The sequence below is a fragment of the Pygoscelis adeliae genome, unplaced genomic scaffold, assembly GCF_000699105.1.
Source record: "Pygoscelis adeliae isolate BGI_AS28 unplaced genomic scaffold, ASM69910v1 Scaffold14, whole genome shotgun sequence".
NCBI lineage: Eukaryota > Metazoa > Chordata > Aves > Sphenisciformes > Spheniscidae > Pygoscelis > Pygoscelis adeliae.
The window spans coordinates 8,789,864-8,811,108 of record NW_008825109.1 but is presented as its reverse complement, the minus strand read 5'-3'; the positions used below and the strand labels follow the sequence as shown (position 1 = coordinate 8,811,108).

General features: G+C 36.3%; 1 protein-coding gene across 1 annotated transcript in view; it reads right to left on the bottom strand.

The window, feature by feature from the left end:
• The window catches only part of GBE1 (glucan (1,4-alpha-), branching enzyme 1), a 147,324-nt gene that overhangs the window by 106,886 nt on the left and 19,193 nt on the right, over window positions 1-21,245 (bottom strand). Inside the window, exons 4-7 of the mRNA XM_009327886.1 lie at window positions 8,234-8,359; window positions 6,157-6,292; window positions 3,618-3,708; window positions 2,250-2,459 (exon numbers count right to left, since the gene is read on the bottom strand). Coding sequence (XP_009326161.1) covers window positions 2,250-2,459; window positions 3,618-3,708; window positions 6,157-6,292; window positions 8,234-8,359 — 563 coding nt within the window. The remainder of the gene's footprint in view (window positions 1-2,249; window positions 2,460-3,617; window positions 3,709-6,156; window positions 6,293-8,233; window positions 8,360-21,245) is intronic.

Here is a 21,245-nt window from a genome sequence, read left to right as displayed (position 1 = left end):
TAGAAGGGCCCCTCAGTCATCCAGAGCATTATTTTTTATTCATCAGTAGAGCATTGATTCAATTTCTCCGGTCTCTGCTATTTCCTAATCTCTTCTCTCCCCCTCACAGCTCTTTCCACTCCCCCTTTCCAGCATTCACTCTATTCCGATCACATAGGATGAAAAGCAATTATGCAGCGGTGTCCCTCCCCAACGAGTACAGGCACATATCACTGACTGAACAGACCCGTGAAGGAAGTTCTTCAGTTCTGAATAAATGCTTAACATTGCCAAGTGCTACCCAGAAAGCAGCTTGCTGTTTCTTTCATTTACAAATCCTTCCAAAACACTCAGTACCAGCACCGCTTTCTTTCCCAATAGGAAGAACCTGCCTCTGCTTGGAACAGCGAAAGGTCCATAACTGCATTCAATTTATTTTCTCACTAGAGAAGTTGGCACCACACACTTGTTGATTATACATAAGCATAAAATGAAATAAAGTGTGAAACACCATTGTATTGATATTAAAGCTTTAAGATTATCTGAAATAGAATTTATTTGAATATGAATTTAAAGATTAATAGGAAGCAACTCAAACAGGAAATTATTATTAGACACACTAAAATGCATTTGTCATAATAATTAAAATCACAATTCAAAAAATGCCCCCTGAATTAATCAGTTCCAAATAAAAAGTAAATAAAGAACAGCTCATCCTGTTAAGTAACATTGTGCATAAGTCACTTATTACACTGGTCACTCAGTTTAATTGAAATTGTGAGTTACTGTGCAAGAGTTTCCATTAAACAGTTGACCTGTGCTATGTAATATTACTTCTGCAATAGAGACCTTCTTAAACAGTTACAACCCCCATAAGCTATGAAACTGTCAGCCCCAAGAGTACAGCCTACAAGTACAAGAAGAAAAATCATCTTTGGCAATTAACTGAACATATGTAATTCTGATCCAAGGTTTAAGGACATCTGCAATGTAAGCATATCAAGTTAATTGCAATTTGATGCAAGTGAGGGAGAAAAACAGGGGAAAAAACAGTAAACTGAACTTGCAGCACACAAAACCTAACAACTAATAGATTAACAAGAGACCAGAACTCTACTGTCGCCAAGTAGAGAGTAGATGAGCCACCAAAGGAATCACTCAAGTGTAACCTTGAAAGGGTTAAACCAGAACTTTGTAATTGATAAGAAGGGCAAACAAGATTATCATGCATCTCAAGGGGGAAAAAAAAACAAATTTATCATAGAACAAGAGGTGACTGACACTGTATAGAATTTATTAAGAAATGCTTTAAGCAGATTGTGAGGTTGTGCAAAACTTATTGTGGGATGTTTAGGGGAAGAATCAAAGACAAGGAAAGGGAGGAATCAAGGTGGTTCAGGGATGAACAAACATAGGAAGAACGGGAGAAGGAGACTGAAATAAGCTAGCTGCCTGTGCCTGTTTCTCCATTTAAACCACTGAAATATTCAGCATACGAATAAATCCCCTCGCCCCCAATACCTCAGAGAATACAAAGTAAACAGTATTAAATGCTAATCATCATCTGGCATTAACATGTGGTTTTACACACACTACATTTATACTAGTTAATTAAGCGCGCCCAAACTGGGTCCCTAAAACTGCCTACTGAAAATGATCCCTGCTCTGCATTAACTGTTGATCTACCTCTGGAAGCTCTTTCGAATGGAGTTAGTTGTCCTGGGGCAAAACTTTTGCTACATTTCAACAATCTGACAGTTTGACAATAAATTTCCAGAGCGTACAAGTTTTCTTCAGCTTTTCTTGTTCTTTTTTTTATTTTAAAAAATATAATATATGATGTATGTAATTTATATTATATATGAATATAATACATAATATGAAAACACAAATCTATTTTATAGTATATATAATATATAATTAAATATATTCCTATATAATAAATATTTAAATAGGTATCTATATACAATAATATTTGAATCTACTTTAAAATAAAAATGATATATAACTACATAATTATAATACATACAATGCACATAGTATATAATATGTATTTATGTAGCCATAGATGACAAAAGAATAACAAACCATAAATACTATTATTTAGTGTTAGATTTTAAGTATTTAGCAAAATAAAAGAATTTAACTCAGCATATCATAACTGTTGAACAACCCAAATGACTTTTCCAGTTTGGCGAATAGTGTACTTTTAATAGAACTGGTAAGAAATAATTACCACTAACACACTTGAAGTGACATTTTATACTTACTTTGCATAGTCAAAGAGCCTGCTGTCCCAGAGCCGATGAGTTCCTTTAGGACCGGAATGGAAGAAACAAGAATCTGTACCATCAAATTCGTTGAGACCATCTTCAGAGTTTTTTGACGCATGGCTGTGCACAACATCCAGCAGAACAGTGATGCCCATTGAGTGAGCAACGTCAATCATTTCTTTCAGGTCATCTGGAGTTCCATAACGGCTATCAGCATGAAAATGCAATGTGTTATGAGTGATACAATATGACCTTAAGCTGACAATACTGAACATTACTTATAAAAACTACACCAAAGTCAGAAGTTCTTCATCACCCAGTTTCCAGTTGTATACAGGTTATTTTTTCAGCCTCTTAAGTAGTAGCTATTGATTACAAACTGACAATTAAAACAACTTCTTTATTATAAAAATTGCATGCAATGTTTTGCAAAAATCATTTCAAAGTTTTATTCTTCTCTTTTAATCTGTTAATACATCAAATTCAGTATAAAAGATAACTGATACGACTTAAAGCTTCTATTTAATATTGAACACTTCCTTACTTTGTAAGAGACAAGAATATATTTATATTACCGTAATAAAGTAATTCTGATGACCACAAAAGTAAATGTACATTCATGAAAGTCCCCAAAATACACCATCTGCCGCTGTCCTGCTTAATTATTTGTTTTAGGTACTACACTATTTTCCAACTTGTTTTTAAATAAAGATTTTTGTCACCTGTGTCCTACACACCTTTCTTTAAACTAATTAAGCCAAGTTAAAACTTCCTGTCTATCTAAATTTAGCCTGGCTGTCACTTGAGCTTCACCAAGATGGGGGGGGGGAGGAAATCACAACATTCAGGTTTATCATAATTTTCTTAACAATTACCTGAATACATCTTCCATCTATTTTTACCCTAGGCCTCAAATCTAAGTACAGTCTGTTACAAGTGTGGGAACAAGTTCCCACAGAACACAGAGAGCCATGATTTTAATCAAGTTTATTATGGACAAGTAGTGTACAGTTCTGTCTATCACAGAAGAATGACTTAGACACTGTGTTTGTTACTGCCAAGAATTCCACAACACAAAACCCATGCATAAAGACAGCTGAAGCTGGATTACCTGGAATATGCTATGACAGCTGAGGTTACTTAAAAGCTTTTTGTTTGCATCCTACATGAAGTGTTTCACAGAACAGCTGATCACTATGCCAAATTGATTTCAGATTTAAGAGGAAGCTAGAGCAAATACCTAAGCCATTACTTTCTCTTTCCGTGAAACACTTACTTACAAACACACACATACAGGCATACTGATTTCAATGGATGAGGAGTAAGGTAAAAGAACAGAGAAGATGCTGAAGTACTTAAACCTACCTTGATGCTGCGAAGAAGCTTGTGACCTGATAACCAAAACTGGCATAGTATGCATGTTCCATAATAGCCATCAGCTGGACACAGTTATATCCTATGAAAATAGAAGAAATAAAACAAACAAACCCCTGCCTTAAGGATAGTTAAAAGAGGATTCAACACCTGTAACAATTCATTCCAGTCTTCTCTCATTTTAGCTGCTTTTAACTCTAATGATTAACAACAAAAGATTCAGTCTCTTTCAAGAAGTAATTCTACCTAATAGTTTATACTTACATGATCTTCCATTAAAAATGGAATGGTCAACTTGTCAAGTGGTCTACATATAACTAGGATTAGTTATTTCCAAACTCAGATTTGGAAAGCAGTAAGTGATATGCAAATATAATCTTAATTTAACTTCAGAATATTAACTATGCCAATCTGCATGTCCTGAACTTCCGCTTCACTTTTGACACTTGCAGTCAGGGTGTGCGGGGATAGTCACTGGCTACACGTACTATACCTTATGACCTATGGAATCTTTGTTTTACCACTTCAAAAACACTTTTTTCCAACTTTAATGATTACATTTCCCCCTCTGCAAGAGTCTTTCAAAAAAGAGAAAACACAAGAGTAATGTGTTTTTTTAATGTGTCCTGAGTTTACCAAAGAACCGAGGAGTACAGTACAGGAGGATCAGAGACACGCTGTCTCATGTATCACCTAAGATAGTTCAGTGCAATATTAAGGGAGGGAAATCTAAAGGGAAAACAACATACTAATGGTGAAGCCACAGTACTTGCCACACATCTTAACTAAAGCTATCTTCAATATCAGTGAATAAGTGCCCCAGATAGCTAGCAAGTGAGGACTATCAGCAAAAGGTAACCTTCAGGTTTAATCTACAGTCTGTTGAGACTCCCACCACCGCCACTTCTCTTTATTAATTTCACCAAAAATCTTCACTTCATTCTTTAGTTTAGACAAGGTACTGGTTTCTTTTTTATTTTCGTGCTTTTGTTTTTAAATTTCACAGCTATAAAAGAGTTATTATTAGAAGATAGTTGGCATAAGCTCAGCAATTTGTCAGATTCATTGCTGTTTTATAATTCAGGCTCATTGCACTTACTCTTATTTACAGCATTTTTATAAATAAACAGCAACACAGCATCAAATTAATCTCATTTTATTTGCTTGCTATTTATTTTGCTATTTGTCATGCATGTATTTCTACAAACTATTAATATCTTAGCATTCTTAAATACTGACGTCTTTAAGCTTGTCTAACAAGTAAGACATCACAAAACCAAATCTAATAGCCCTTAAAAATACATTTAAAAAAAAAAGACTTAATTCCCCCAGTGTTTATGTAATGTAAATAAGAATGAACATTATTTACCATTTCTGTATACCCTAACTAAACTTGATATTGCTTTTATTTTGTGGTGTATCAGCCTTTTCACGACATTTCTCCTCCCCAAAGAAAAATCTGTAGGTAAAGCAGAAAGCCTTCATAATTCTGTTAAACATATTAGCCTCCTGGAACAACTGAAATTCTTTGGCAGTAAGGAAAAAGTCACAGATACATAATGTGGAATCCAAATTTACTCTTTGTTGAGGGCCTCCAGATGTGCAAAGTCCCTCACCTGCAAGCTCAACCTTATTGAAAGGCAAAAGCCACACTGTGAAACACTGACTCAACAAGTGAACCTACAAAAAAACCATATGGCTTCTTCAGGCACTCTGATAAATAAAAAATAATAATAATAAAAAAAAAAAATCAAACAACACATAAGCACAGCCGCCATCCGCAGAGGTCTCAGCCATGGATGTCACAATTATTTTATAGTTGAGTGTAACAAACCATATTTCATCACAGGGCAGTAAAAGCCAGCAAGTTCTTATATTGTTCATTATAGAAACAGTGCAGATACCACAGGAAAAAATAATCATCAAATAGAAAATGAGGTGAAGTTTTGCTATGCTTCCTGAGATAATCATGCCAGCTGTTTTGTACATCCCCTCCAATATACTACAAGTTCTTTTCTAAAAGAGGATTTCTCACATTTAAAGTTTCCATGTTCTGATACTTCATAGCAACTGTTCAGGGACAGAAAATTTAGCACGCTTATTCTGGCAAACAGAAAGGACAATCCTTTCTATCCACATATTTCTTTGTCCTTCCTTAGAATCAAGATTTACATTAGTAGAAACAATTAAGAACACAGTATTTTCTGAAGACTCTCTCACAAAAATGGGTCCTTTTTCAAGTTGAAAGCAAACCATGCCAAAAGCAAACTGCCCTGCAATATTTATCTGGGCTTTTGCAATCACATTTTACTTAAAAATCTGTGGAATGGATTTTGATTCACATATCCTATCTCAGTCTTCGTTTCTTCTCCATAGATTTCACTTGTTTATCATTTTTGCTGCCTTAAGAATCTATTTTTATAGTACATGTAATCTGAAAACACAAAAAACCTATAGACACTTGATAATTTTCTAATAAGAGCACAGGCACATAAAAATTTTATCTCCGCAAGTATCTGTTATTACTTACCAAGATCCTTTATTCTAGGTAGTACATTGTACGTGAAGTTTTTATAAGAAGCTACTTTCCCTTCTGGGGAAGCAATCCCCACATGAGATTCATAGATTCTTAGGCTTTTTAATCTCTTGGGGGAAGGATGCTTATGCTATAAGGAAAAAAAACAGTTGTCGTTAGGATGCAACAGCTTAGAAGTGTTGCCACACTCACATAATTTGCACAAGATGAAAAACAATTTAAAGTTTGTTTTGTTTTTCCTCTAAAAGCACAAACATTTCAGAAGTAATTAAGCATTCTAAACTGTTAAAATAAATGCCTATTTCAAATTAGCATTATTCATGAACAAGAAACTGGACATCCATGATCCAACACTTTTCTTATACCCCTTTTAAATTACACTGAAGTGTACAAACTTATAGTAGCCATTGTACTATAAAGTTCTTCTGAACTACTATGAAGCTTCTTTGAAAATAAAAGACAATAGAAAAATAGGGTTTTATTTTTTAAGCATACCTGCTTTTTGCAGGTATTTGAAGTTGTTCTGCCTTCCCCAAACTACAATTTATAAATATTTTAGTCCTAAAGAACACAGTTCCACAGCACAGAATCATCTATATTCCAGTTACTTAGGATTTAAAAAAAACGCCAAGTTTGTAGGTGAGTACATGGTATTTCTAGATGGGTGAAAATATTTAATGAATACAGAGGCAATTGAAGTTCAGCACAAAACCTCCTCCTTACACTTGAAGAAGAGCATACACTTGATCGGGATTTTACTTTTTAAAATAAAAGTCTTCTCTGAAGAAACTTAGGAAAACTACTGCTTAAAGCCTATTTTTCCCCCAAAGTTTTTTCTTTTCCTCCCTCTCCCAATTAAAAAAAAAGTTACAAGATTTTATATTCTATTTGTTAGTTTAATATTTAACTGAAGTTTTGAAAAGTTAGAACAAAACCAGTAAACACACACACGTACGTGAACAGTGAAGAGAAATTAGAAGGACAAATGTGAAGAACAAGAAGTTCTGATTGAGGTTTATTCCCTGTATTTTACTTCCACTGAGCACCTCTCCTATTCATAAAAGGATTCAATTTTTTTTTTCTGACTTAACTCAGTAAGGCCTTGCCTACATCCTAAGTGTCCTCGCCTCCTTTTCACTCTAGGTCATACAGATCACTACATTTCCAATTACCTCCCTATTCCCCTTCTTATAGAGAATCTAGGTGTCACACAGCATCATAGATACAGGGTAGGTCACTAAATTCATATGAACTATGCACCTAAGTAAGAAAGTTATTGTAGGTTATGTAATTTTTTTTTTTTTTAAGAATTTCCATGTGAGTTACCCTTTCTCTGTCAAGCAGATGCTTCATAATTTGAGGTGGGTGCTAAAATTTAACTCAAAACAGGGTTGCAACACCTCTAATACAGAATACTGCATATCTTTTTTTAGTGAAAACACCGAAAAGTGTAATAATATTAAACAACATCACTCAGACAGTCTGAAGCTTCTGAATGTTCTCCTAGGATATTTTTCATATATCATGTAAAGAGTTCCCCCCCCCTTATAGCAGTGCATGAGAAATAAGAGGGCTTTAAAATCAATAAATGGATTTTCCTGATACGAAGAAACTAGGATTTGACTAGAGTGTGAGCACCTTACTTTTGAAAGCTTTTTCTGACTTCATACAGCACTGGCTTATTATTGGAGTACTGAACTTTGTATTTGCGGCTAAGTAATTCTTAAACCCAATTCAGGTAATTCCCTGCTCTCCTCTGTACCAGGAAGGGCCACCTAGTCCTGGAATAGTTATTGAGCTTGCCTAGCATGTGGGAAGCCAAGGTTATAATACCACTTTAATGGGTAACTATTTTTTATATATTCTATAGGAGACTGAAAAAGTAGCTCAAAAACATCCATCAAAGTCACTTGTTTCTGTCAAAGCCATGAATAAAAACTTCTCAGGTAGCTACTAACTAGTTCGCTACCCTCTTTGTGGAACAACTTTTTTTTTTTCTTCCAAGCAGGGATACAAAGATGACACGATACACGGTTTTATACACTTTTTGTAAATAATGTTTAAGCCTTACTATATACGACTGTGGGGGATTCCAGTGTACCCAATCATAATTCACTTTGTCTTCATCACGGACTACATATCTTGCCCAAGGTGAAATACGATAGAGGAGTTCGCCATTTTGAGCACGAATCACCACCTATAAAATAACCACAACATACGCATGCAGTCACATATAATTCATAACACCTCCTACGTAAACCATAGTGGAGAATGAAATAGTACGTTACACAGAAATTTAATTTAAAGAACACACAAATATACAATGCAGGTCAAGACAAGGAAGAATGACCCTGTTCACAGAGATGATTTGCAAAGGGATAGCAAACCAGGCACGTCAGACACAGGAGTGATGTTCATGAGCAGGAGCTGAAAGGTGAGGATATATATGTAAGCTTCATACAAGTAATGGGAGAAAGAGCCTTCCCAAATGGATTACTGTTAGGTTCTCTAGTTTCCCGTCGTTGCTATTTCCCTGACACATTCTTATAAATTTAATTAGCCATGCAGTATAACACCATCAAGATGAGAACTGTGATTTGCTTACTTCGCAAACAATCTAGTAAGCCAATTTTAATATCTTAATTCCCTCTTCTTTTCTACGCTCTGTGAGTCCTGACTGATATCATATAGACCAGAACCACAGATCAACACAAGCAGCACAGGACAGCTTTCAGGTCAAGAAGAGGGAAAAGAGTGAAATTGAGATTGCTGGGTTTCTTCTGCTGCCTTTCAGTTTCTCTGGATGCCTTCATCATTCTAATGATAAGTATTATCATCTGTTTTACTTTCCATATTTGGTTTCCTCTGTTCTATAACAAGAGATGAAAAAGGACCACTCTTTTCAATTCCTTCAAAAAGCTCATAAAACTTCACTTCACCAGAAAGAGTGACCAAACACAACAAACCTAGGAGCTCTTTTGGAGTATTATAATTTTACACAAAAGCAAAATTGAAATAATTACTAGGATAATGTTGTACTGGGACCTTGCAGATGACATTGTATTTGAGGAGTTGGTGATCTTGAACAGGCCAGCTCCGCTCTATTGAGTAATTAATGTAATCTGTAACTTATAAAATACCCTTGGGAAAGGATATGAGAATCAAGGGGTGCAAGGTAGTGTTGCTGACTGGGAGAGCGTTGCACATTTAGGAGCTAGGGACAACAGGTCCATGCTGTGCTGCACATGTCCCTTGGCTGCAGGACCACCTCAGCCATCTCAGCATAACGGAGGGGCCTGCAGGCAGCTCCCCCTTGGTACTGGCCACTACGCCACCTGCATGGCCTTGCCTTTGTCTAAAAGTGCAGCAAGAACATCTTATGAGACCATGCCTTAGGAGTAGAGTTGTCTTCTTGTAAGGAAATTATATGCTAGCTTGAACGACCAGAAGGGAGATCCAAGGACAGGATCTGCTCCACGCAGCGTGCCGTGGGAAAATCTACCAGGGCACTGCCTAATGCCACACTAATGAAGGGTGCCCAACATTTGAAGCTGACTTGCTCATTATCAGTATTCCTCTTCTTAATTAAAGCAGTTATCCCATGAAGCCAATTGTTGTCAAGCCTTTCTTCTTGCAACGCAGAAAGAACACTACTCCATCTACATCACCTCACCCCACCCACCCCCCGCCTCAGTGCAGAAGGAACAGCACCACTCAAGTTTTGCTTGGTATTTTGGCTGCCATTAAAACGGTAACACAGAAAGTTTGTAAATTTAGAAACCAGAAATGTACGAGCAAGTGAAGTCCTGAAATTCTTCAGTCTGCTTTTTTTTTGTTTGGTTGTTTCTTTTGGAGGGCTTTTTTTTTTTGTAAGGAGAGCTATGAACATCATAAGAAGCCTCAAATGAAAAGGGGGATTGAGCTTCCCCCCCCCCCTCGTTATTTTATTAAAAAAAGTGATTTTTCTTTGCTCTGAATTCCTAACAAGTAGTGTGGAAGACAATAATCAAAGAATTGCCTTTTTCACCTGTGGCAACTGTCTTTCATTATTTTGATAGATTATCTGTATCCTTAACCCAACAACAGGAGAAAGAAAGATGAAAATATGTATACACAGTAGGTTAATGGAAGTCGGTAAAGCAAGGAAGTATGATTGCTGTGTCTCTCAGTGTATATTATTATAATTCTGACAACTCAGAACAGGTTTTGTAAGGAGTAATTGAGACTAACCACCTAATCAGAAAAAGCTGAGAAAGTTACTGAAAACACTGTACAGTTGCATGGAAAGTTTCTTCTGTCAACTGTGCTAGCAAAGCTGGCCAAAAGGGTATTTCTGCAAATTATATCAACACTATGAAGATCCTCCTCACTGACAGCATTGACAGTTTGCAAGTTACTCTTAAAATAATAAAAATTATCTCCTTTTTCTGATATCACACTTCTGATGATGCTATTGCTTGTTTTATTAATTTGTCCCAATTCACCCATCACAGAAATAAGATAATTACTGCATATAATAACCATACCTATCTACTCATGTTAGCATTCCTTTTTCTCTAGTATTCTAGTGTAATTTATACTATGCAGGCTTATGAGGGGTGGGCACATTTTATTTTAAGATGTCATGGTTTAACCTCAGTTGGCAACTGAACACCACACAGCCGCTCACTCACTCCCCCCGCCCCGGTGGAATGGGGGAGAGAATTGGGAGAGTAGAAGTGAGAAAACTCATGGGTTGAGATAAGACAGTTTAATAATTGAAATAAAATAAAATACTACTACTACTAATAGTAGTAATAATAATAAGAATAAGAATATACAAAGCAAGTGATGCACAATGCAATTGCTCACCACCCATCAACCGATGCCCAGCCGGTCCCTGAGCAGCGGTCCCCCCCGGCCAGCTTTCCCCGGTTTAGGTACTGAGCATGACATCACACGGTATGGAATGTCCCTGTGGCCAGTTGGGGTCAGCTGTCCTGGCTGTGCCCCCTCCCAGCTTCTTGTGCACCTCCAGCCTTCTCGGTCGGTAGAGCATGGGAAGCTGAAAAGTCCTTGACCAGTGTAAGCACTGCTTAGCAACAACTAAAACATGGGTGTGTTATCAACATTGTTCTCATCCTAAATCCAACACACAGCACTGTACCAGCTACTAGGGAGAAAACTAACTATCCCAGCCGAAACCAGGACAAAGAAATATGAGGGAATTAGTCTAAATTCAGAACATTATTTAATTAGATGTAGTACTGGTTTAATCCAAAAGATGATACTGGAGGGGAAAAAAGAAAAAGTTTATTTATTATGAAATACTAAAGCCAGTCATCCATACTCTTTAATTTAATCCATCAAGCAATGAAAAACACTTAAAAACAGAGATTAGAAACACATTTAAATGAGCAACCAGTTATTTCACTTTTTTAAAACCCACACTTCTACAGTTGTGCTGCATGTGTTAATTAACCATATCTCTGCATCCTGTCCTTCTGAAATCATGTAAGAACTTTTGTTGTTCCGTAGTCATTCAGCTCAAATTGACCATATTTTCCCTCATTTCCGAGGCATCAGTGCACTTGATTTACCAGCTTTTCAGAAGTAATTTTGTTTAAGTACAAGTTTTGCTTTTATTCAAAGCATCTATCAGGTCAAGTTTATTGGTTAGACTTTTCAGGAACTGAGAGACTTTCACAGCAACTTGTACAAGTTCCTACCAAATTTCACAGCCAGAATTCTAATAGCTACAAATAAAACTTCCGAGAAGCAGGGGCATACATGTATTTGTCATATATTATGACAGTAACAATATAGAGCCATAAACAGGCGGCGCTAGTCTACCACTTTCTGCAAGGGTTGGGTTTACACACTTAACAGTCTTAACAGACTTAGAGTCTGCTCTATTTTAAGGTTCACAATCTAAATTTCTGGTTTTCATTTTAGAACTTAACTTTCAGTTTTATTATGCAAAGATACACGAAACCTCCCATGTTCTGAAGAAAAGGATACATTTATCCAACAATAGAAGTCATACAATTTAACCATGCAAATGTCAGAAAAAATCTCTAAAAAAGTGGGGGGAGCACTTGTTTTAAACAAGCATTCAGAAAATTTATTTGTTGCCTTCTTCACAGTGTAGGTTATCTTAAGGAATATTTTCCAAATATATCCAGCCATGGCTGTATCTGGTTGAACCTCACCATAACAGTAGAAACCTCAGTTTTGCTCATGTGTTGCTGTCATTTTTGAACATCGTGAGCTGTGCACAGAGAAAGCATAGTCAAGAGAAACATAGCTAACCCAGAAGAGGAAACTTTACAACACTAAAGCTGGTAAAGTTGAATCCTGTTCTTCTCTGATTTACAAAAGCATAATGAACATAGTTTCCTTAGACCTCTATCAAGTGATCCCTAACAATTTCAATTCTTATCTCCTATGCTTGCTTAACCCTTTTCTTAGTTTTACGTGAATCCAATTTACTGAATCTTTCCTTAATTACCAAGCTCTATACTGAACTTCTTATTCCTCTCTCCTGATATTGTAGAAAGTTGATTAGTAAGTTACAAGCAGAAAGACTTCAGATAATATTTTCTAAAGTTTCTTGAGACAGAACTCCCACACCATCATGCTTAGCTGAGGCATGAGCAAAAGAAACTCCAAAAAGTTGAATGGCACCCCAAAACAAATAGCAATTCAGCCCAAGACTGACAAAAATAACTCTAATGGAAGCAGTCCAACAGCTTTCATTCCCATATTTGCTTTGGCATTTCTTGAAACAATTAATTACAAATAATTAAGAAGTTGTAATAAAAGGAGTAATAACAAAAGCACACACGTAAAACTGAAAGACAGATAAACAACTCTTGCTCCACCCACCCCAAACTATTACTTGTGGTCCATTCTCTGCAGTGTTCAGATACAAAGAGTAGCTGCCATGTATACTCTGCACCTGCTGCTACATGTTATATATGCATATAGAATACTGAATATAGTCATTACACAGCCCTTTTGACAAAGTACCTATGAGTCTACTTAGCAGATACTGTACTTTTGCTCCAAATTTGGGTTTTTTTTTTACTCATTTCAAACTAATTCTTAAAAGTTATGATGCATAACCTAAGCTAGCTACCACTTAGTTCATCAGCATTTTAAAGCTGAGCTTACATTTTTTAATTAACGCAACAATCTTCTCTAAAGAACATATATAAAACCATCATGTTCATTAAAATAGGCTTCTTCAAACTGGCCTTGGGATTTACCTGCTTTAAGAGGTATGTTGCTGTTCTTTCCTTAAGGTATATGAGGAGGCACATCATACCATTTGATATAAACACTACAGCCCCCATTAAATAAAGCTTTAAAAATGCATGCTACTATAGCATGAAATGCATTTGTCAAGTGAACCAAGCAAACTGGCAAAAGTTTAGCCTCTGATCACAGTTAACCTCTTTGTTTTACACTTATTCAAGCTTTAGCTAAGGAAAATCCTAGGTTAAAATAGTTGCTATATTTCTGATTCCATTATCAGTTTTCTTCACTTTTGCTGTTTTCTAAGAACATATAACAGAGCGTACATCTTGCTGGCTTTTAAGAACATAATAGAGAATACAGATAAGGTTATGAGAAAAATCAGTTAGACTTAGTTGTCACATGTAATAAACAATCAGGAACGGTATGTAGTTGTTCTGCAGTAGGCATTTAATATGCATAATATGTACCAAACAGCCCTTTGTCATTAATATGTTTTCATATTACAATTATGTACCCGCCTTGTGGCTTACCCCAGCTTTCTTCAGCTTTGTGATTTAAGTCACTCTTTTAAACACTTACCAATATGAGCTATGTAAAATTGTCAGGGAGGAGAAGCAATGCTGGTCACTACAGAAAACACTCCAACAAGAGGACAAGTGCAGGGGGAAAAAGGAAATCCAAGTTTCCTAGGCAAAATAACACATCTTCCTCAGTTTGTGTGTTTATACTGTTAAGAAATAGCCAAAACTAAGTTAAGAAGGAAGAAATCTACATATCAAGAGTTACATTTACACTGCCCAAATTTAGAAGGACAGAAAAGCAAAGACAGATGAAGAGGACTTGCCACCATCTACATTAAACATCTTTGTCTGAAACATAAGATATAGTATTTTACTATCAAACTGTGTAATACATGGGCAACACGACGATTTTCTTTTGTGGAGAGGAGGAAGTCTCTTACAACAGCTAACCTGTTTAGAACTCTGTACTAAAAAGTCTTTTTTCCCCCCCTACTTCCCCATAGTTTCCAAGTTGACTTACCCATTGGAAATTTCTAACACAAGATTCTGGAAAATTCAAAGTTAGTCATGCAGAATTTGCCTACATTAACACTAGATATAGCTCACCTGAATAGTTGGTTTTTTTTCCCTCCTTTAGTGGTAAATACATTTGCACAATAATATGTAAAAACTCAAAATCCTTGACGACCTTTGAATGTTGCATCATTCTGGCTCCCAAGTGAAATAGCAGTATAAATACATGTAAATAAATGTTCTTACACAAATAAGCAAGTGTCAGAAAGACAGAATGAAAACATCCTTCAAAATTTGTCATTAAAAAGTCAACGTACTCTAGAAATAGACAAGGCACAGATATACAATTCATATAAGCACAATTGTAAAACAACAAAAAGTGAAGAGCTTAATCTAAACTGCTCATCTTTTGTATGTAAAGTTTAAAAATGCATGTTTTGTTTGTATTTTCCATTATAGGGATGCTGGGTGTATTTTCAACATTTCTGTCTGAAACGTTCAGCACACTTGAAGTTTAGCATCCAAAACCGCTGTAATTAGTACAGTGGGTTTAATAGATGAGTACACTCAAGGTAGTAAAAAGATGTCCTGGTAACCCAAGGTTTAAGGCACCAATGCTACTGAAGTGATTAATTTTGAAGTAAGAACTTTCGGATCTGAATAAAAATCACTAGCAAAACTGAAATGTATGGCTGTAATAAGAGCAAACATATAGCCAACAATGGCTGGCTTTGAAGGTATGTAAAAACTGGTGTGCAAAGGTACATTCCAATTTTCAAAATGCTGGAAGACAAAGCAGGACCTAAATCTCACAAGAACAGTAGTATCAAAGTGACAATGTGTTCCATGTCTGTCCCACTGAAGTATAGGGAATTTATGAAATGGGGAGTAAGCTGTAGGATAAAACTAAGTACAGTGTTTATGGGTCTGTTTTGATGACGTTTAAAATTCTCAAGAGCAGTTTATTACAGTTAAGGAGAAACCATCACTCTGAGGGCAGTCTAGTGTCATTCAGAAGAGGCAATGACACACTGAAGCAGTTCAGAAGCTGAAATAGGTTTCATTTAATTTAATGGTGCTTCCAATGCAGGACAAGTAAGATTCAGGGGCCTTGATTTTCAGAGACACTGAAAATTTTGAGACTCTTGGGTATCCCACTATTCTTTCTTTCCAAAATAGCATGGGTCTTCCATGTCACCTACAGCACATCTGCCAATCCCTTCTGGATGTCTCAGGGCATTTAAAGGAAAACTCAGCACTTATGTTCAGGCAACTTCCAACCTACTGTGACTCAGTGAAATTTGTTGGCTTTTTATGAACAGAAGCCACACATTTTTAATTAAATTATCTATAACAACAAAAAGTCAGAAAATTTTGCAAGTCTAACAACTTTAAAAGTTTAGTCATAAATACAAATTTAGATAAAATGTAAACCCATGTGTAAAATGGAGGTTAATGTGGTTGTGCTATTGTTATGACAGATGAAACCGTGCAGTAACAGGCCACAAACCACCATGTTTAAAATTCATGTGTTTATGAATATCCCTTTTCTTTTTGTGTTTGCCTACCTTCATCTTCTCTTCACATCAGCTTCATTTGGCTACCTCATCTTCCAGTGTACACATACACAGATCTTCAGAACAGTGTGGGAGAGTAATTCAAATAACAGTTACATACAAGATCAGACAATTTCTCTGCCCAGCATCCACTCCTTTAGCTTTCAGGTCCTACAGCTAAAGCAGACTAACTCCATGCATGAGCATTGTATTCAATTATGGTGTGTTCCCGTAAGTCATCTGCCTCTGTTTCCACTGATGATGATACAGGGTCAAACATTAGAAATAAAAATAAGCCATGCTGTCTTGATAATTCCTTATTTTTCAGATATTTATTTTTGTTTAAAACTAGCATCTGCTGGACTTTTTTTTAAAGAATAAGAATTAAGACTGATATTTTTGCAGTTCAGGAAGTGTTATAGAGTGATTTGTCATTTATACTCGAGTTGGGGAGAAGAAAACAAGGAGGCGATAACTAGATAACTGATGAATATATGCAAGCCAATAAACTGCTCTGAAACACTGTATTGTTATTACATTACTTTAATAGCTTGAAAGCACTTGGAATGATTGTTGGTATATGTGGCTTTTAATACAACGACGAAATTAAATTGGCCAAACCAACAATAGCTAACATAATGAGAGTGGACTAGCTTTAATATAAATAGGGAAGTGTCAGTGACTTGTTATTTATATAAGGGGCAATAAGCTATTATTTCAATATTTTACAGTTTATAGTATTTCATTAGCTTCATATTTATTCATTTCTGAAACAAGATTATCCAAATGTAAAAGCTACAAGAACACAGGTGGAAACACCACCTCATCTCAATAACATGCACCCGATTTGAAAGTAAATTCAACCCAAAACCTAAAAGCATGACAGGATTAGGTCTTAAAGACTGTCTGGGAAGTTTGTTAGATGCTGCAATAACATAACCAGGTTTTTCCACTACATTAATTTCTAATAAATTTAAACATCAAGGTATTTCCCTCCCTTAGTTGTTCTAAGAGTGCATGGGGAAGGAAAACAACTGCTTGTACACCAAGATTTTTGTCTACAGTGTATATTATACTAACAAGAAAAGTTTACATTTTTACTTTTGCAAAAATAGGGTAACAGAGAGAAAGTACTACAAGTTTACAAGAATACAAAAGAATCTGAACCAAATAAAGTCAGTATTTCCAAAACTTTATACTTAGGACATATTGCTGCTGTAAGAAAACCCGGTCTTATATTTTATTTCATAAATGCAGTTCCATTTCAAAAGACAGTTCCTGCAGTCAAGTCACTGATACAATCCTGCTATAAGACCATATTTCATTTTTCTTAATTGGTTCATCCTTTCTCAACCCCCTCAAGTTGCTACAGAAACAGAGAAGTGAAGTTTTACTATCACCTGAAAATACCTTTCCCTGTACACCTTAGCTGTGTACTTTTGTTCCACAAAGCGTAACCAATCCTGAGTTCAGCACCCAGATGGAATACGCAGTTCTGATGATCTTTTGCCAGTGGATGATATAAATTGAGCCCATTTACAAAAGTAAATAAAGCCACATCACCACCTCTGCCTTCCCCACGCACACAGGGGAAACCACAGGGTAACTATTACCATTCTCTTTATACAGGTCATACTTGTTTGCAAGAGAAGCACTACAGACTAGAGGCAACGTTTTTGTATGTTTGTATTTTAATACATGGGACCACAGCAGAACACTTTCCGGTAAGGTAATGCAACCTGCTGCAGAACCCAGGACCAAAATTCAGAGTTCCTTGCCTGACAGTTCGCTTTAAAGAAGATTTAGATAAAAATACAAAAGCTTGACAAAAATTTGGGCTAGAACAACACTGTTAAGAGCTTTATTCTGGAATTGTCTCATTCAACCTGACAGATTTGAGAGACCAGAAAAAACATTTCCCTCTTTAATAGCCTCATAAATAGAAGGCAAGGAATGAAGAAGCAAACAGTGCCTTACTGTTCTTGCTACTGCACAGCCCTGACTGACAAAGCTCAGGAGAGACAGCAAGGAGGAAAAGGGATCAGAAGTTGTTCAATACTTCAGCTTCCCCTAGCCAGGAGTACCTTCCCAAATGGACCCTCCACCCAAATCAGTGGGGGAGGAGGCATGGAAAACAGGAGATCTTTTCAGAACTCACCTTCCACTGAAAAAAAAAAAAACAAAACACCAAAAAACCCACAAAACACACTTTATCATACTCTATTCCTACCACTCCAAATAACCAAGAAATCAAGTGTATCTGTCAAGGTGTTTGCAGTCACTGAAGTTATTTCTTAACAAGCAAATTGGGAAATTGGGTATAAACCTTGAAAAGAAGTTTTGGAAAGAATGGACAGTGTGTTGCCTCTCCCAGGCTGTTCTCCTTCCTAAATTGCAAATCAGTTACACTGGAAAGAAAAAGTAATAGAACACTAATTACATTACTCCAAGTCTCCCTTTCTCCAACTTTTTTCCTCATCAATTTAAGATTAGTGTCAAAATTAAGTTAGTCGAGACAAGGCTGTCTGCTTTGTTTGTTTTTTCTTCCAAGCAATTTTCTGGCAAAGCAATCTGCTAAAGGGACAAGCATTTAAATCAAATATTGAAAAAAATAATCCTTAGCTATTGGACACATAGTAATACTTCTCAGGTAGTTTATACATTTAAGAAAGTTCTGCAGAGGAATCTGTGTGGTTCAGAAGCCATTGGGAGAGGGGTCTGTTTGCTGTGCAAATTATTTTGCTGTAAATATATCATCACATCAGCTATTAGACTCTAAACTTATTAGGGATATTAAATATTAGTTCACAATTCCCCCTTCTTTTCCCTTCCCTTCTCCCCTGGGGAAAAAAATAAATTAAAAAAACTATCAAGATATGACAGAAGCAAAGCCTATCTTCAAAGCCAAGTCATGAAGTCATGCCTTGATTTTCCAAAAGAGGGAGATACAGCTCCATTTGTGAAATAAGCATTTCAATTGCAGTGAAGAACCAAAGAACATGTTTAGCCAGTTTACTAGATCAGATTAAAAAGGAAAGATTTTGCTCTTTTTTCCATTCCCATGCTTCTCTTAGTATTTACTGACTTCTCTTAGTTTTCTAACAAAAAATACAGAAAATACTATATTATCTATTTGAATATAAAAAAATTCAAAAGATTGAGACAGTAGCCTAGTATTATAAAAATACCTATGCAGATAGAGATAAAAATACCACAGGAAAATCAAACTGTTAAAAACCAGGAAACCATAGGAGAGTTGTTAAAAATGAAAGCAATATCACATGGAAACATTCCCAATAGATTTCAACAGGCACAAGTATAGAGACAATATTTCACTTAATCATCATGAACTATCCTAAAAGTACATGGATTTCTACAGGAACAAACAATAGGCTTTATAACTGTTAGCTACACAAAGGTGGCATTATTAGATATTGAGGGACAACCAGTTTATTTTTGAAAAAGGAAAACACCACATGTATCTATGCTGCAGGACAGCATTCAAGCAAACTTTTCTTTCAGTCTAGAATCCAGATTTTGAAAACCTTTTTCAAAGTCAAATTAATAAGTCAAAGGAAAGCTGAAATCTCCAAAATAAACAGTTCAAGAAATACTTTTCCCCATTGTGACTTAACCAGAATCAAGTTACTATAACAACTGTGGTGTAGCTCAAAAACTATAAAAATTTGTATGCATAATATAGAAGCATTCATATATGTATTATGTAACTGAGAGGCTTGGGGTGGGAGACCATGGTTTGAAAAGCAACCATAATAAAGCACATTACACACAATAAGTGTAACTTAGAGTTGTTTCAAGCCATGTCAAGTAGAAAAGAAGCTGCTGAAGTATGTAATAGGGGCACCCAAGCATTAAGTATTACTTATCCTCAACTATAAAGCGTTTGTATAAAGGACAACTGCTGCATAATGCACCTTGCGGTTGGGTGGTTGTGGCATAGCACGCTTACTTTTTGATGCTCCCATTCATGGCTGCTTCAAACTGACAGCGAAGTGTCTTTTGGGGATGTGGCAGGTCATGCTCAACACCTCTGCTTCCTGCCACACACTCTTACGGTGTCTTATAACAGGGGTAGCCTACAGCCCCAAATGGTCCTTCCACTGTCCTCTCCCTCCTCTTGCTGTTGTCCCCCTGCCCAACAACTCAAGAGTCCCTAACATCTTAGGTCACACTCTCTTTGGTGGATAATAAAAGAGTGCAGAGAATCATGATGTATTCCCTCTGTTCTGAGGTCATCTGTCATGGATGAGCTCACCTGACCCTCTCCACACATTGTTAGGTGCGTTAACTTAACTGCTTTCTGATATTCTAAAGTAGCATACCTTGAATACTTTATCATAATGCCTCAGAGAAGTCCTCCTCAAATAGCTCCGGTATTGGCTGTGTTGCCAGTACAGATTCCATCTGACAAGACTTGGGCATCCAAGGTGTGGAGTAAACTCGGGTATTCTAATGGACTTATCTTCCACTTTCTCCTTGACCTATAATCTTCTCTTAATTTTATAGACAAGTACAGCTGAAAATTAGGGAGTACGTACCAGTAAGCTGCACTGAAGAGTGTCAGAAGCTTTACCTAATTAGGGGCCCTATCTTCAAAACAAAAACAACTCCCCTAAAAACCGCAGCCATGTTTATATATACTTAACATGGACTCTCAGACCTTTAATTCCATTTCAAGACCCCCTTCTTTAAAATCTCTCTCCCTTTTCCTCCAAAAAAAACCACATTTTGCTTTAACACACACCTAATATAAATTGAAACAATTAGTCTTCTGTATGGATAAACTAAAAGGAAAGTCTTTTTAAATAGTAAAACCTCCTACCAAAGAATTGTGCAATCTTCAAGTCACTAAGCCTGCCAAAATAACTGAAAAAGAATATTCTGAAGTGCTCAGCTCAGTCTACAAAAAAGGCTCCAAAGAGCAACAGCCCACTGCATTACAATGCTTCATTGCTGCTACAATCTCTCCTATGAGTCCACAAGTAGTTGCACATTGTTTGCCAAATCCAAACAGGCAAAGTCAAGAGACCATTTACCTCCCAATGAGATAACAACTCTTCCTGTTAGTAAACCTAATCTGTAACCAAGGTAAGTCTACAATAACTTGCTGAAGGGTCATGGCTTGCAATCAAGTAATGAAACGTGAAGGGTATTGCCACAGATTCAACTAATGCTTTACTTCCCATTCAGCACCACTAATGTCTAGAAATGTGTACGCTAGATGATTTAA